Source organism: Piliocolobus tephrosceles, chromosome 4 (genome assembly GCF_002776525.5).
Source record: "Piliocolobus tephrosceles isolate RC106 chromosome 4, ASM277652v3, whole genome shotgun sequence".
NCBI classification, from domain to species: Eukaryota; Metazoa; Chordata; class Mammalia; order Primates; family Cercopithecidae; genus Piliocolobus; species Piliocolobus tephrosceles.
This window is the reverse complement of record NC_045437.1, coordinates 176,284,548-176,301,262: the sequence shown is the minus strand read 5'-3', so window position 1 is coordinate 176,301,262 and position 16,715 is coordinate 176,284,548. Positions and strand designations below refer to the sequence as shown.

General features: G+C 36.8%; 1 protein-coding gene across 6 annotated transcripts in view; it reads left to right on the top strand.

Annotated features, from left to right (window-relative positions):
* YTHDC2 (YTH domain containing 2) overlaps positions 1 to 16,715 on the top strand; it is an 83,191-nt gene that overhangs the window by 44,721 nt on the left and 21,755 nt on the right. For all 6 annotated transcript variants that reach the window (XM_023197651.2, XM_023197661.1, XM_023197674.1 and 3 more), the window contains 5 exons: positions 880 to 999; positions 1,359 to 1,631; positions 3,674 to 3,800; positions 4,882 to 5,087; positions 5,476 to 5,671. In XM_023197651.2, the coding sequence (XP_023053419.1) occupies positions 880 to 999; positions 1,359 to 1,631; positions 3,674 to 3,800; positions 4,882 to 5,087; positions 5,476 to 5,671 (922 nt within the window). The remainder of the gene's footprint in view (positions 1 to 879; positions 1,000 to 1,358; positions 1,632 to 3,673; positions 3,801 to 4,881; positions 5,088 to 5,475; positions 5,672 to 16,715) is intronic.

Genomic DNA, 16,715 nt, shown 5'->3' with positions numbered 1-16,715 from the left:
GCTTATGTGTGATTTTCCGTTCCTCCTGGGATAAAATTCAGAATTCTTAAAAGAGTGTGAATTACTTGTCCCTGTCTGTGTCTCCAGTCACAGGCAGAAATAGGTGATTTCTTGTTATTTATCCTCTCTTACACCATTGGTTTTAGTTTCTCAAGCACATCTTTTTTCCTTCTGCCTTAAGGCTTTCACATGTATCTGCTCTCTCCTTAGATTCCTTCCCCTTATTCCTTTTATGGTTACTCCTACTCAATCTTTACATCTTAGTTTTAAGTGTCTTTCTTCAGGAAAACTATCTGTAACTTCGCATGGTCTGCCTCTCCCGCCCTTTTCTGAATTTGATTAAGTCATATTTACTTTAGCTCCCTATAGCCTTCATAGCACTGATGATAGTTGTAATTAAGTAGTCAATTATATAATTAATTCTTTAAGGTCTGCTATTCACATTACAGTGTAAACTCAATGAGAATGGACACTTCCTTCTGTCCCCTTCTTTTTCTCCAATTTGCATATTTACGTGCTTGCACCTAGCAAGCTGAGTAGATAAAATATTCTAGAACGTAGTAAGTATAAAGGGGGAAAATTTTTTTTTTTTTGGACAGTGACTATGAATGTTATGTATAAGAACAGTGTGAGGAGATGTTGCCAGTGGGAGCAATGGCAATCTTTGTATAAGTTGATTGAGGAAAGTATTAAGGTTCTGGCATCTAGGGCAAAGTGTGAGCTCATCTTTTACAGAAAGACATTGTTCCTTCTACTCTTCATTCTAGTCAGAGACTCTATTAGTCTGTGTTTGGGAACTATAGTTCCCATGATTTCTTTAAATGTTTAGGTTAGTATTCTTGTTAATTTTTAAAAATTATTTACTGTTTTGGTTTATAGGAACTTTGCTTACATACCAAGCTGTTAGCCCCAGTTAATTGTACCATTGCTGATTTTCTTATGAAAGCTCCTGAACCTCCACCAGCTTTAATTGTAAGGAATGCTGTACAAATGCTTAAGGTTGGTGTCTTCATAGTTTTATTTTACTTCACGTTTTTACTTGAAATCTTAAACTAAATGAAAATATGTCTTAACTAATTTTGTATAATTATTTTTTTTGTCCTACTATGTGTGTCCAGATAAACTAATTTTGTACTTTTAAACAATTATCTTAAATGATCATGTACTTTAATACCGTCATGTATAAAACATTAGGTATAGTTCTTTTATATAGTATATTAGAAACAAAATATATTTTTATGAGATGTAGCAAAAGAAAATCTGTATTCTTATCTCTTATTTAGGGGTTTTTAATTATGTGGTTTGATTAAACATAGTGTTTGCTCATGTCAAAATCTGTTCTGTCTCCTTTTACTTAGACAATAGATGCAATGGATACATGGGAAGATCTGACTGAACTTGGGTATCATTTGGCTGACTTGCCAGTAGAACCACATCTTGGTAAAATGGTCCTGTGTGCTGTTGTTTTAAAGTGTCTGGACCCCATCCTTACAATTGCTTGCACACTAGCTTATCGAGATCCTTTTGTGCTACCTACTCAGGCCTCTCAAAAACGTGCAGCTATGCTTTGTAGGAAACGTTTTACTGCAGGAGCTTTCAGTGACCATATGGCACTTCTCAGAGCATTCCAGGTACTATTACTGTCATTTTATTTCTGAAAATGCTGCTGGTTAAACACATTTCTGGATAAATTTTAAAATTGCATTAATTTTGTTTCATTGTGAAGTCACATTAATAGTCCTGAAAAATACCTTCTTGCTGTTACTATGTTAAAAGAGTTTTGCTCTTTTTTTCTCATTTTCTCCTTATAGGAATATATGTGTGTATTTGTATATATATTTATTTATATTTATGCTTCCATTACCAGGTTTCTTTAAATCATGTCTTGGGCAAACAATGTTCTAAAATTTTAGTTAAGAAATACTGTATACTATTTAAACTACATAGAACAAAGCTTATAAGAAAATTATATTGAATTTAATGTCTATCGATTTTTCTTAGAGTTCTTTCTTGTGTGCTCAAGACACTATGCCGAGAGCTTAATTTTGTAAAGCACAATACAAAAGTCACTTAAAAACCTTTAAGATGATGGTAATGGGAAGTTGAGGAAAGAGGAAAATGGAAAAGAAAAGATAGGGAAAATAGGATCCTGGGGAAGATAAATTAAATGTAATTTAGAATTTCAGATATGTGGGGAAGAATATGTTATTTCTTGAAAACATAGGCATTGTGTTTATCCTTAAATCTTGAATGTAGGCTGTGTCTATACTTTTTTTTTTTTTGAGACAGAATCTCACTCTGTCACCCAGGCTGGAGTGCAGTGGCACAGTCTCGGCTCACTGCAACCTCAGCCTCCCATGTTCAAGCAATTCTCCTGCCTCAGCTTCCCAAGTAGCTCGGATTATAGGAACCCCCCACCATTGCCTAGCTAATTTTTGTTTTGTTTTGTTTTTGTTTTGTTTTGTTTTTGAGATGGAGTCTCACTCTGTCGCCCAGGCTGGAGTGTAGTGGCCGGATCTCAGCTCACTGTAAGCTCCGCCTCCCGGGTTCACACCATTCTCCTGCCTCAGCCCCCCGAGTAGCTGGGACTACAGGCGCCCGCCATCTCGCCCGGCTAGTTTTTTTGTATTTTCTTAGTAGAGACGGGGTTTCACCATGTTAGCCAGGATGGTCTCGATCTCCTGACCTCGTGATCTGCCCGTCTCGGCCTCCCAAAGTGCTGGGATTACAGGCTTGAGCCACTGCGCCTGGCCATTAATTTTTGTATTTTTAGTAGAGAGAGGATTTCACCATGTTGGCCAGGCTGGTCTCAAACTCCTGACCTCAAGTGATCTGCCAGCCTTTGCCTCCCAAAGTGCTGGGATTACAGGTGTGAGCCACCATGCCTGGCCATATCTTTTAAAAATCTAACTTTGTTTATGCAGAAGTACTCTTTTTCAGACATAAAAGATTTTTTCAACACATATATGATTTTCAAAAATAATTACAAGCTCTTTTGTATTATTGATCAATGGATGACTCATTGTTATTAATTTGGTATATTAAATACCATATATTATAGTAGATTAGTTAAGTGAGAAGTAGAGAGAGATTTAGAGTAGAATTTCTGTCTGTTCTTTGCTTTTCTCCCAGCTCCTTCAAAAGCAGAGAGAATAAATTATTGCTTCAGTCTTTTAGTTATATATATTCCAAAGCAAGAGAACCTATTCACAAAGGAAAGCTTTTTATACTGCATATAGATGATTTATAGAAATCCTACTTTCCATTCTTAGGTAGATTCCAGGGTTGACATAGAGATTATTTTTTGGAGGACAAGAGTGGCACGATTCTTAGATATAAGTGTTACGAAGCCTTAGTTGAAAACCTCCTACACTTTTGTAGAATAAAATTAGCAGATGCATCTGAGAAGGCAAATATTTTTACATTGTTCGTCATTTAGGCTACTTGACACTTAGTTCTCATTGAGGTTTTATAAACTCAATGGCTTTTGTAGCATTTGAGTGTAAATTAATGATAAATATTATTTGTTCATAAAGTCTTAGATTTTATAGAGTAATTAAAATAAGCCAAATTGACCTTGAGGAAGTCGTATAGTGATGTGTGGTAACTTTGTTGCCTCACTAAGAAGTGGTTAGTAAATGTGTCTTGTTATGCGATTATTCTCTTTTTGTAGGCCTGGCAAAAAGCACGAAGTGATGGGTGGGAGCGAGCCTTTTGTGAAAAGAATTTTCTTTCACAGGCTACTATGGAAATAATCATAGGCATGAGAACACAGTTGCTTGGTCAACTTAGAGCATCAGGTAAAGTTTTCCCTCAAAGAGTCTATTTAAGTTACTGAGAGTACCCTACCCATATTTTATAGTATTTCTTATGTTAACAGATGCCATCTATTATTTTTATGACATTATCATGTTGTACATCTTATATTCATGCATCATTTGTAGACTTCTATATGTCTTCAACTTTTGCTTGTTGATGAAGAAAAGGCTATTGCAGAAGGTGTATTTGAGAAACCTAGGGACAACATCTATGCCCTTTTGATACTGTTGGCAATGAACAATTTATATTTCTTGGCAGAGATCAATTTAGATCTTTTAGTTATTTTCTTTTATCACCATTAATGAATACTTATTTAGTTCTGTGAAATATAAATTTTAAAAAATTGATATGAATGCTGCTCTTCGTATTTTTGGAACACAAAAATGACTGGTAATACTTGAAGTTGCTGTTTTTTTTTTCTTTCTTTTTAAGAGGATGTTAGTATTGCTATTACCTTTTAGAATTGCTTTTTTGAGTAGCAAAAAAAAAAATTGATGTGATAATCAGAAGAAAAGTACTGGAGCCTGGATTCATAGGTTAGCTGAAGTGCCAAAGTAATACAAGGAATGAACCAGAGGATTCAAGAGTTGACTTGAACATGAGGAAATATGAAGGACTTTTGAAACTCAAGCAAAAATTGCCATATATTTACTTGACTTCATCTACAGAATTAGTATCTATCGTAACCAAAATGTAGTTAGTAACAATCAGAAGAATGGTTTGAGTTTCCAGCTATGAATTTAGTTTGTTCTGGCAGCAGATTATGAAGAACTGTATTGCAAGAATGTGCATTTAAAAAAATTTAAGCCCCCAATGATTCTTATACTTACTCTAACCTGAGCAGATCTACACTTCCCTAGAATGTTGGTTCTGTATCTATTTTGGTGGGGCCGGGGGGTGGTGGTTCATATTTTAAACAATTTCCAGAGGAGATTCTATTAATTATTGTGAAATTTGAATATCACAACATTTACATGAGTTGTACAAGTTTTTGGAAAAAATACACAAAAATATCTTTTGCAAATAGAAAAAGTTGGTGTGTTTTTTTTTTCCTCTCTCTAGGTTTTGTTAGAGCACGAGGTGGTGGTGACATTCGAGATGTTAACACAAACTCTGAGAATTGGGCTGTCGTTAAAGCTGCATTGGTGGCAGGCATGTATCCTAATTTAGTCCATGTGGACAGAGAGAATCTAGTGTTGACAGGGCCAAAGGAGAAAAAAGTTCGATTTCATCCTGCTTCAGTTCTCAGTCAGCCTCAATATAAAAAGGTAAAATATTTTGAATGCTCTTGGGTTTTGAGGTGAAACTAATTTAGATAATCGACTGTCAATGGAAAATGCTCCAAATACCTGCCTGCTTTAAGAAATTAGTAAGTTACATATATATATGTATATGTGCGTGTGTATATATATATGTGTGTGTATATATATATAATATTGGAACAAAACTTACTAATCTTAGAGTTGGAAAAGGTAATGTGTTAAGTAATGAGTATTTTTGTACAAACTACTTGAGCAATGACTTGTTTTAATTTTTGCTTAGGTACTAATATGCATCATCTATTTCACTGAGAGACTTTTTACATTTTAAAATTATTTCCAGTAAACTAGGTGATAAACACAATTAACAATTTTTTAAAATTTATTTTCTTAATAGATTCCTCCAGCCAATGGCCAAGCTGCAGCAATTAAGGCACTGCCCACAGATTGGCTTATTTATGATGAAATGACCAGAGCCCATAGAATAGCTAATATTAGATGTTGTTCAGCAGTGACACCTGTCACTATATTGATATTCTGTGGACCAGCTAGATTGGCAAGTAATGCTCTTCAGGAACCTTCGTCCTTTAGAGGTAAATGTATTACGAAGGAAATAAAAATCTATTTGAAATGAATTTTTTTTTTTTTTTTTTACTAAACCAAATGATGAAATTATAAAAATTTATATAGTAGCAGCTCTATTTTGATATACTAAGACTAATTAGGAAATACTAAGTTATACTACTGTTTTTGAAATTTATAAGGTAACTCGATGTTGATTTGTGCATTTTTTATTAATCTTGCTGTTGGGAAGAAATTTTTCTTTTCCACTTGAATTTAAATGATAGTTTAACATAAATAAAGGTAATTGTAAAAGAAATAATGATAGCCACCTATAATCTCACTTTTCTCATGCTAACACTTTTTAATGTTATATTTTTTCTACATGTTTATGTATTTTAAATTATGTCACCCAAACTGTTATTTTATATTTTGTTATTTTCATTACAGAGATATCAAAAATATTTTTAGTATTTTATATTAATGACTGCAAAATAGTGTATCACACAAGTGGCATAATGCAGTTTTTTCCTTCAACTTTTATTTTAAGTTCAGGGATACATGTGCAAGATGTGCAGGTTTGTTGCATAGGTAAACATATGCCATGGTGGTTTGCTGCACAGATCATGCCATCATGTATCTATCAAGGCCAGTGTCCGTTAGCTATTCTTCCTGATGTTCTCCCTCCCCACTACCACATACCCCCAGCAGGCCCCAGTGTGTGGTGTTCCCCTCTCTGTGTCCATATGTTCTCATCATTCAGCTCCCACTTATAAGTAAGAACATGCAGTGTTTGGTTTTTTGTTCCTGCATTAGTTTGCTGAGGATAATGGCTTCTAACTCCATCCATGTCCCTGCAAAGGACATGATCTAATTCCTTTTTATGGCTGCATAGTGACCCATGCTGTATATGTGCCATATTTTCTTTATCTAGCCTATCGTTGATGGGCATGTCTTTGCTATTGCGAATGCACTGAACATACAAGTGTATGTGTCTTTATAATAGAATGATTTATATTCCTTTGGGTATTTACCCAGAAATGATGTTTTTGCCTCTAGGTCTTTGAGGAATCACCCTGCTGTCTCCCACAGTGGTTGAATTAATTTACACTCCCACCAGTAGTGTAAAAGTGTTCCTTTTTCTCCGCAACTGCACCAGCATGTCGTTTTTTGAATTTTTAATAATAACCATTCTGACTGGCATGAGATGGTATCTCATTGTGGTTTTGAATTGCATTTCAGTAATGATCAGTGATGTTGAGCTTTTTTTCATGTTTGTTGGCCACATGTATGTCTTCTTTTGAGAAGTGTCTGTTCATGTCCTTTGCCCACTTTTTAATGGGCTGTTTTTTCTTATAAATTTGCTTAAGTTCCTTGTAGATTCTGGATATTAGACCTTTGTCAGATGGATAGATTGCAAAAATTTTCTCCCATTCTGTTTCCTATGGTGATAGTTGTTTCTTTTGCTGTGCAGAAACTCTTTAGTTTATTAGATCCCATTTGTCAATTTTTGCTTTTGTTGCAATTGCTTTTGGTGTTTTTGTCTGTGCCTATGCCCTGAATGGTATTGCCTAAATTTTCTTCTGGGTTTTTATGGTTTAGGGTTTTACATTTAAATCTTTAATCCAGCTTGTGTTAATTTTTGTAGAAGGTGTTAGGAAGGGGCCCAGTTTCAATTTTCTGCATATAGGTAGCTGGTTCTTCCAGCACCATTTGTTAAATAAGGAGTCTTTTCCTCGTTGCTTGTTTTTGTGAGGTTTGTCGAAGATTAGAGGGTTGTAGGTGTTGTAGGTGTGTGGTTTTATTTCTCAGTTCTCTATTCTGTTCCACTGTTCTGTGTGTGTGTTCTTGTACCAGTACCATGCTGTCTTGGCTAATGTAGCCCTGTAGTATAGTTTGAAGTCAGGTAGTGTGATGCCTCAACTTTGTTCTTTTTGCTTAGGATTGTCTTGGCTATATGGTCTCTTTTTTGGTTCCATATGAATTTTGAAATCATTTCTTGTAAGTCTGTGAAGAATGTCAGTGGTAGTATAATGGGAGTAGCATTGAAACTGTAACTTTCTCTGGGCAGTATGGCCATTTTCATGATATTGATTGTTCCTATCCATGAGCATGGAATGTTTTTCCATTTGTTTATGTCCTCTCTGATTTCTTTGAGCAGTGATATGTAGCTCTCTTTGAATAGGTCCTTCACTTCCCTTATTAGCTATATTCCTAGGTATTTTTTTAAATTTTATATTATTTCATGTTTTTGAGATGGAGTCTTGCTCTGTCACCCAGGCTGGAGTGCAGTGGCACAATCTCAGCTCACTGCAACCTCCACCTCCTGGGTTCAAGCAGTTCTCCTGCCTGAGACTCCTGAGTAGCTGGAATTATAGGCATGTGCCACCATGCCTGGCTAATTTTTGTATTTTTACTAGAGACAGGGTTTCACCATGTTGGGCAGGGTGATCCTGAACGCCAGACCTCAAGGTGATCCATCTGCCTGCCGCAGCCTCCCAAAGTGCTGCAAATACAGGCATGAGCTATACTATGCTTGGCCTTTTCCTAGGTATTTTATTCTTTTTGTAGCAGTTGTGAATGTGAGTTCATTCATGATTTGGCTCTCTGCTTTCCTGTTGTTGGTATATAGGAATGCTAGCAATTTTTGCACATTGATTTTATATCCTGATGCTTTACTGAAGCTGCTTATCAGTTTAAGAAGCTTTTGGACTGAGACAATGGGTTTTCTAGATGTACGATCATGTCAAACAAACAAAGATAATTTGACTTCCTCTTTTCCTATTTGAATATGCTTTATTTTTTTTGAGATGGAGGCTCACTCTGCCGCCCAGGTTGGAGTGCAGCGGCATGATCTCAGCTCACTGCAACCTCTGCCTTCTGGGTTCAAGTGATTCTCCTGCCTCAGCCTCTGGAGTAGCTGGGATTACAGATGCCTGCCACCACACTCTGCTAATGTTTTTTTGTATTTTTAGTAGAGAGAACATTTCACAGTGTTGGCCAGGCAGGTCTCAAACCCCTGACTTCAAGTGATCTGCCACCTTGGCCTCCCAAAGTGCTGGATTATAGGCACGAGCCACTGCACCCACCCGGCCTGAATACTCTTCATTTTTCTCTCTGGCCTGATTTCCTGGGCCTGAACTTCCAATCCTGTGTTGAGTAAGAGTGGTGAGAGAGAATATCCTTGTCTTGTGACAGTTTTCAAGGGGAATGCTTCCTGCTTTTGCCTATTCAGTGTGATATTGGCTGTGGGTTTGTCATAAATAGCTCTTACTATTTTGAGATATGATCCTTCACCACCTAGTTTATTGGGAGTTTATAACACGAAGGGATGTTGAACTTTATTGAAGGCCTTTTCTGCGTCTATTGAGATAATCATGTGATTTTTGTCTTTAGATTTGTTTATGTGATGAATTACATTTATTGATTTGCATATGTTGAACCATCCTTGCATCCCAGGGATGAGGCCAACTTGATTGTGGTGGACAAGCCTTTAGATGTGCTGCTGTATTTGGTTTGCCTGTATTTTATTGAGAATTTTTGCATTGATACTCATCAGGGATATTCGCCTGAAGTTTTCTTTTTTTGTTGTATCTCTGTCAGGCTTTGGTATCAGGATGATGCTGATCTTACAGAATGAGTTATGGAGGAGTCCCTCCTTTTCAGTTGTTTGCAATAGTTTCAGAAGAAAGGGTATCAGCTCCTCTTTGTACTTCTGGTAGAATTCAGCTGTAAATCCATCTGGTTGGTAGACTCTTTGTTACTGCCTCAATTTCAGAACTTGTTATTGGTCTATTCAGGAATTCAGCTTCTTTCTGGTTCAGTCTCGGGAGTATGTATGTGTCCAGGAATTTATCTCTTTCTTCTAGATTTTCCAGTTTATTTCTATAGAGGCGTTTATAGTATTCTATGATGGTAGTTTGTATTCCCGTGGGGTCAGTGGTGAGCTCTCTTGTATCATTTTTTATTGTATCTATTTTATTCTTGTCTCTTTTCTTCTTTATTAATCTAGCTAGCAGTCTGTTTTATTGATTTTTAGAAAGAACCAGCTTTTTGATTTGCTGATTTTTTTGGAGGGTTTTTCCTGTCTCTATCTGCTTCACTTCTGCTCTGATATTAGTTATTTCATGTCTTCTGCTAGCTTGGGTTTGTTTGCTCTTGGTTCTCTAATTTTTTAAATTGAGATGTTAGGTTGTTAACTTGAAATCTTTCTAGCTTTTTGATGTGTTCATTTAGTGCTGTGAAGTTCCCTCTTAACACTGTTTTAACTGTGTCCCAGAGATTATGGTACATTGTCTCTTTGTTCTTATTAGTTTCAAAGAACTTCTTGATTTCTGCCTTAATTTCATTATTTACCCAAGAGTCATTCAAGAGCAGGTTGTTCAGTTTCCATGTAGTTGTGTGATTTTGAGTGAATGTCTTAGTCTTGTGTTCTAATTTGATTGTGCTGTGGTCTGATAGACTGTTATGATTTTACTTCTTTTACATTTGCTGAAGAGTGTTTTACTTCCAATTATGTGGTCAATTTTAGAGTAAATGCCATGTGGCAATGAGAAGAATGTACATTCTCTTCTTGTTTTTGGGTAGAGAGTTCTGTAGATATCTATCAGGTCCACTTGATCCAGAGCTGAGTTCAGGTCCTGAGTATCTTTATTACTTTTCTGTCTTGATAATCTGTCTAATGTTGTCTGTGGGATGTTAAAGTCTCCCACTATTATTGTATGGGAGTTTAAGTCTCTTTGTAGGTCTCTAAGAACTTGTTTTATGAATCTGGGTGCTCCTGTATTAGGTGCATATATATTTAGGATCATTAGTTCCTTTGTTGAACCCTTTACCACTGTGTAATGCCCTTCTTTGATCTTTATTGGTTTGAAGTGTGTTTCATCAGAAACTGGGATTGCAACCACTGCCTTTTTCTGTTTTCCATTTGCTTGGTAAATTTTCCTCCTTCCCTTTCTTTTGAGCCTATGTGTGACTTTGCATGTGAGATGGGTCTCTTGAAGACAGCATACCCATGGGTCTTGGCTCTTTATCCAGTTTGCCGTTCTGTGCCTTTTAATTGGAGCATTTACCCCATTTACGTTTAAGGTTACTTTTAAGGTTAGGTATTGTTATGTGTGAATTTGATTCTGTCATCATGATGCTAGCTGATTATTTTGCAGACTTGTTTATGTGGTTGCTTCATAGTGTTACTGGTCTGTGTACTTCCGTGTGTTTTTGTAGTGGCTGGTAATGGATTTTCCCTTTCATATTTAGTGTTTCCTTCAGGAGCTCTTGCAAGGCTGGCCTGGTGGTGACACATATCCTCAGCATTTGCTTGTCTAAAAGGGATCTTATTTGTCCTTCACTTATAAAGCTTAGTTTGACTGGATATGAAATTCTGGGTTGGGATTCTTTTCTTGAAGAGTGTTGAATATCAGCCCCCAGTCTCTTCTGGCTTGTAGAGTTTCCTCTGAGACTACTGTTAGTCTGGTGGGCTTCCCTTTGTATGTGACCTGGCCTTTCTCTCTGGCTGCCCTTAACATTTTTCTTTAATTTAGACCTTGGAGAATCTGATGATTTTTTGTCTTGGGGTTGATCTTCTCATGGAGTATTATACTAGGGTTCTCTGGATTTCCTGAATTTGAGTGTTGGCCTGTCTTGCTAGGTTAGGGAAGTTTTCCTGGATGATATCCTGAAGTATGTTTTCCAACTTGGTTCTATTCTCTGGTATTTTTCGGCTATCCCAGTCAGTTGTAGGTTCAGTCTCTTTAAATAATCCCATATTTCTCAGAGGTTTTGTTCATTTGTTTTTCGTTCTTTTTTCTCTATTCTTGTCTGCCTGTCTTATGTCAGAAAGATAGTCTTCAAGCTCGGAGATTCTTTCCTCTGCTTGGTCGGTGCTGCTATTGATACTTTTGATTGCATTGTGAAGTTCTCATGTTGTGTTTTTCAGCTCCATCAGGTTGGTTATGTTCTTCTCTAAACTGGCTATTAGCTCCTGTATTGTTTTATCATGATTCTTAGCTTCTTTGCATTGGGTTACAACATGTTTCTTTAGCTCAGTGAAGTTTGTTATTACCCACCTTCTGAAGCCTACTTCTGTCATTTCAGCCATCTCAGCCTCAGCCCAGTTCTGTGCCCTTGCTAGAGAGGTATCACAATCATCTGGAGGAGAAGAGGCATTCTGGCTTTTTGAGTTTTCAGCATTTTTGCATTATTTCTCACCTTTGTGGTCTTATCTACCTTTGATCTTTGAGGATGCTGACCTTTGAATGAGGTTTTTGTGGAGTCTTTTCTGTTGATGTTGTTTTTGTTGTTTTCTGTTTGTTTTTCTTTTAGAGTCAGGCCACTCTACCATGGGGCTGGTGTGGTTTGCTGGGGCTCCCCTCTGGACCTCAGTTGCCTCAGTTTTTCCCATACGTGGAGGTATCACCAGTGAAGTCTGCAAAACAGCAAAGATGGAAGCCAGCTCCTTCTTCTGGAAGTTCTGTCCCAGGGGGTTATTGACCTATTGCTGGCCCGCATGTACCTGTAGGAGGTGACTGGAGGCCCCCATTCTGAGGTCTTACCCAGTCAGGAGGAATGAGATCAGGGACCTGTACAAAGAAGCAGTCTGGCTGCTTTTTGATACAGCAGGTGTGCTGCATTGGTGGAAACCCTTCCTGATCCAGACTGCCTGTATAGCCATCAGGCTGGAGTGGCTGAGTTGACCAAACCACAAAGATGACAGCCACCCCTCCCCCGGGAACTCGGCCCCATCTCAGACTGATCAACCCACTGCTGTTGGCTGGTGGGGATTCCAAGGCAGTTGGTTGTAATTGGTGAGGTGCCATGGAAGTGGATCCCACAAAATGATGCTGCTTGGCTTCCTGGATTCAGCCCCCTTTCTAGGGATATGTACAAACAGATTTCCTGCCTTGCTAGGGATCCCAGGGCCAGAGTATGTAAAACTCCTAGGTTTCTGTGTGTGCCTTGAGTGGCTGCTCTGCCGAGACTCCATACAGATCTGTGGCATGGGCTCACGAAGGGATCCCCTGATTCACAGGTTGCAAAGATCCATGGGAGAAACATGGTTTCCTGAGAGGGGTCATGTAATCACTCACTGCTTCCCTTGGCTGGGTGTGGGGTTCCTTTGGCTCTGTACTGCTCGTGGGTGAGCCGTCGCCTTCACCTACTTTTCTTCATTCTCCATGGGTTGATTTGTATGCCTAGTCAGTCCGAATATGAGAACCTGGATATTTCAGTTGAAGGTGCTGAATTCATTGTGCCTTTTCTTTCCTCTTTGTGAGTGCTGCAGACTGCAGCTGCTTCTAATAAGCCATCTTTGATTGATCCCCTGGCATAACACATTTAAAATGTTCCTTCATAGTTGGACATCTTGATGATTTCAAATTATTTGCTATAGTGATTCAGCAAATATTTAGTACCTACTATATGTCAGGTACTAGGCTAGGCATTGAAGGTATAACAGAGTGTGTCTGTCCTTAGGAATTTACACAGTAGTGAGGTTAGACAGTAAAAAATAAATTATCTGCATGATGCTATTAAGAAAATACAAAGAGGACTGCCTTAGAGGTGACCTACTTGAAAGGAAGCCTAAACCAGTTTTTCTGAGAAGACTTAAATTGAGACCTACAATATGAGAAGAGCCAGCCACCTGAAAGAAGCAGAAATGTGCTGCAGGTGGAGAAAGAGGGAAAGTCCCAAGAGTCTGTGCTAGGAAATGATCTAGGAATTGACAGAAAGGCTGTGTGATTGGAGTGCATTGGTCAATGGAAGAGGGCAATGATAAGGTTGAAAGGAAAGCATGGACTTGTAGGCCATAGACATGCAAAGAAAAGGAAGCCATTAACAGTTGAAGGAATGACATGATGTGATATGTTCCAAAAGGTCATTTTGGCTAAGGGGATGAATTATAGGAGTAATTACAAGAATAGAAGAGTGGAGGCAGGTAGGAGGCTTTTGCAGTGGTCTTCTAACAGAAGATGATGGCTCAGAGATGGGATAGTGATTGTGGATATGAAGAGAAGTGACATAAAATTATTTTGAAGGTACTAGTAACTGCTAGATGGAATGTGGGTAGTAAGGGAAAGGGAGGAGTCAATTCTCAGATTTTGGTTCTAGTAGCTTGTCACTCATTTGAGATTCAGAAAACTGCAAAGAGCAAGTTGTGTAGGGGAGAAATTAAGGGTTCTTGTTAGACATGTTAAGTTTGAGATGGCTAAGACATTCTAAGTAAGTTTTTTTTCAGGAAGCAGTTGGATATGCATTTCTGGAGCTCAGGGAAGATGTCTGGGCTAGCAATACAAATTTGGCAGTCATCAGCTTGTAAATGATATTTATAGACATGAGAATGGGTTTCCTAAAGAGAATGTATAAATTTGAGTAGCGGAAGAAAGAGTGGTTCAGTGTTGGAGGTAAATCTGTTCCAAGAAGGGAGTGATTAGCTCTATTGAATGTGCTTTGAGAGACTGAGGGCATTAAGTTTGTATGAAGAGAGTAGAAGTAGTATGATTGATAATTTATGAGATTATGGGGCATTGCTACATTGACATCTTCATCTGTGTGTCCTTTTGCTTTAATGCATTTAATATTTTCTTTGTGATAAAACTTTTTGAAGTGGGAATTCATAAAAATGTATAGATATTATTTATGGTTCTTCCTCCATACTCAACCATATTAGCACCATTGAGAGTGAATTTCATGGCAACTATGCCATCATTTGGTGTTGGTTTTAAAGATTAAATATTTAAATTTTATTTCTGTCCAAAAGAAATAACTCTCCATGCATTTCTTTATATTTCCCTTTAGTTGAGTTTTTTTTTCATCTTCTACCCATTTATTTGATTGATTTGTATGCCTAGTCAGTCTGAATCAGTAAAAACTGATATTTTACTCAAAAATTTGAATGATAGCTTTATAATTTAAAGATATTATTAATATTTTTTCTATCTTGTTCAATTCAATCTGTTACTCATTTTAGTGTTACATATTTTGAGTTCTGAGTTTTGATTGCTGTGTATTTAAACTGAATAATCTTTTGCTATACTATCCACTTTCAAAACTGAGAAAATTTCATCCTTCCATTGATGTGATAAGTATTGTTTTTGTTTTCTATAATTTGATTTTTAAGATTTTTTAAACCATGTTGTGTTGATTCTGACTTAAAACAAAGATCTAAGTTTTTCCAAGTGCTTTCCCCTCATCTGTACAATTTATTAGGTAGTTCTTATATATCCTCCTTTAGAAAGCTTGCATGATTGCATATTAAATTTGATATCTTTAACCTTTTTGTATACTCTGTTCCTTTACATTTCTGCCTTTATATTGCACCTTCTTGTTTAGTATTTTTGTTTAATAAATTCTTATATCTGGTAGTAGAAACTCTAGCTGTTACTCTTTACTGCCTTTCTGTTATTGAGCTATTGTTTGATAATCTTACCTATTTTTTAAATAATGAATATTCATTAGTCATCTTCTTGTAATCCTTTTGCAAACAACAATTCTTTTGTGTTTGTTTGTTTGTTTGAGACAGGGTCTTGGTCTGTCCCTCCGGCTGAAGTACAGTGGTGCGATTACAGCCTTTGCAACCTCTGTCTCCCAGGCTCAAGTGATTCTCCCACCTCAGTCTCCCTAGTAGCTGGGACTAAAGGCACACATCACCATGCCTGGCTAACGTTCATATTTTTTGTAGAGATGGGTTTCGCCATGTTGCCCAGGCTGATCTTGAACTCCTGCGCTCAAACAGTCTGCTCACCCCAGCCTCCCAAAGTGTTGGGATTATAGGCGTGAGCCACCACACCTAGGCCTCTTTTTGTATGTTAATTTAATGTTTCCATCCAGGAAATTTAGTGTCTTTTATTTAGCCATGCCTTATTTTAAATTTATCTTAAAAATATATATATTTTGGTAACTTTTATAAAGGTTGGGGATATTTCCTAAGGTGATTCTTAAGATTCTTTTGTTGCTGTTTTCAGTTGTCATGGTGAATGGATTCTCTTTGTGTAATTTTCTTGCTGAACTTTACAAACATTATTGCAGACATATTTTATGTACCTTGTTACTTTACTAAACTCATTAATCCTTTGGATTTTGTATTTATTTAATTATATTACCTTCAGGTGGTAATACTTTCATTTATTACCAAAAGGTATTCCTTTAATTTCTTTTTGAAGATATTAGAAAACTGAATTAATGGTCCATTTTGTCATACTGAATTTTAAAGTTTCAGATTCTAAAGTTATACTATTGATTATAATGTTAATTTTAACAAAAGGTTCCTTTTAAATAATGGAATAGTGTTTTGTGTGTGTGTGTCTGTGCGTGTGTTTGTGTGTTTTTGTTTTTAAGAGACAGGGTTTCACCCTGTCACTCAGGATGGAGTGCAGTGGTGCAGTAGTCATAGCTCACTGTAATCCTGAACTCCAGGGCTCAAGTGATCCTCCCACCTTAGCCTCCTGAGTAGCTGGGACTACAGGCATGAGTCACCAAACCTGGCATAGAAGGTTTTTTTGTTTGTTTGTTTTGTTTTTGTGTGTGTGTTAAAAATTGGTTGAATGTACTAAATAGCATTTGAGCATTTGTTCATATAATCAGAAATTATTTAGTCTATTGATATGGTATATAGATTTTCTTACAGAACAGTTATTTTATTCTAAAAATAAACCTTCCTTGGACTAAGTGTGATTTATTACATTGCTGGATATTTTTCTAACATTTTCTTTAAAACTTATATTTCTCTTCATTGGTGAGGCTCACCTGTAGGGGTTTGTGTGGTGTGTGTTCATACATGTTCTGGTATGTAGCTTTCAGGTGTTAATCAGGTTTTGGTTTAGGTTTAGATTTGTCTCATTAAAGTAATGGTCATTATTTGATTCCCTGCAAAATTGAGAGACTTGGTGTTCTGGATTTCTTTGTTGATGTTCTTTAAGGATATCTCTGATTTCTTCCTTAAATATATTTGGGTTCTTCTAATTCTTCTACTTTCAGTTTTAGTAATTTTTGTGTAGAAAATAATAGATTTCTTTGAAGATTTCAAATTTATTATTTATACATACTGTATATTTTAGCCTATATCAATTTTGTATTAATTTT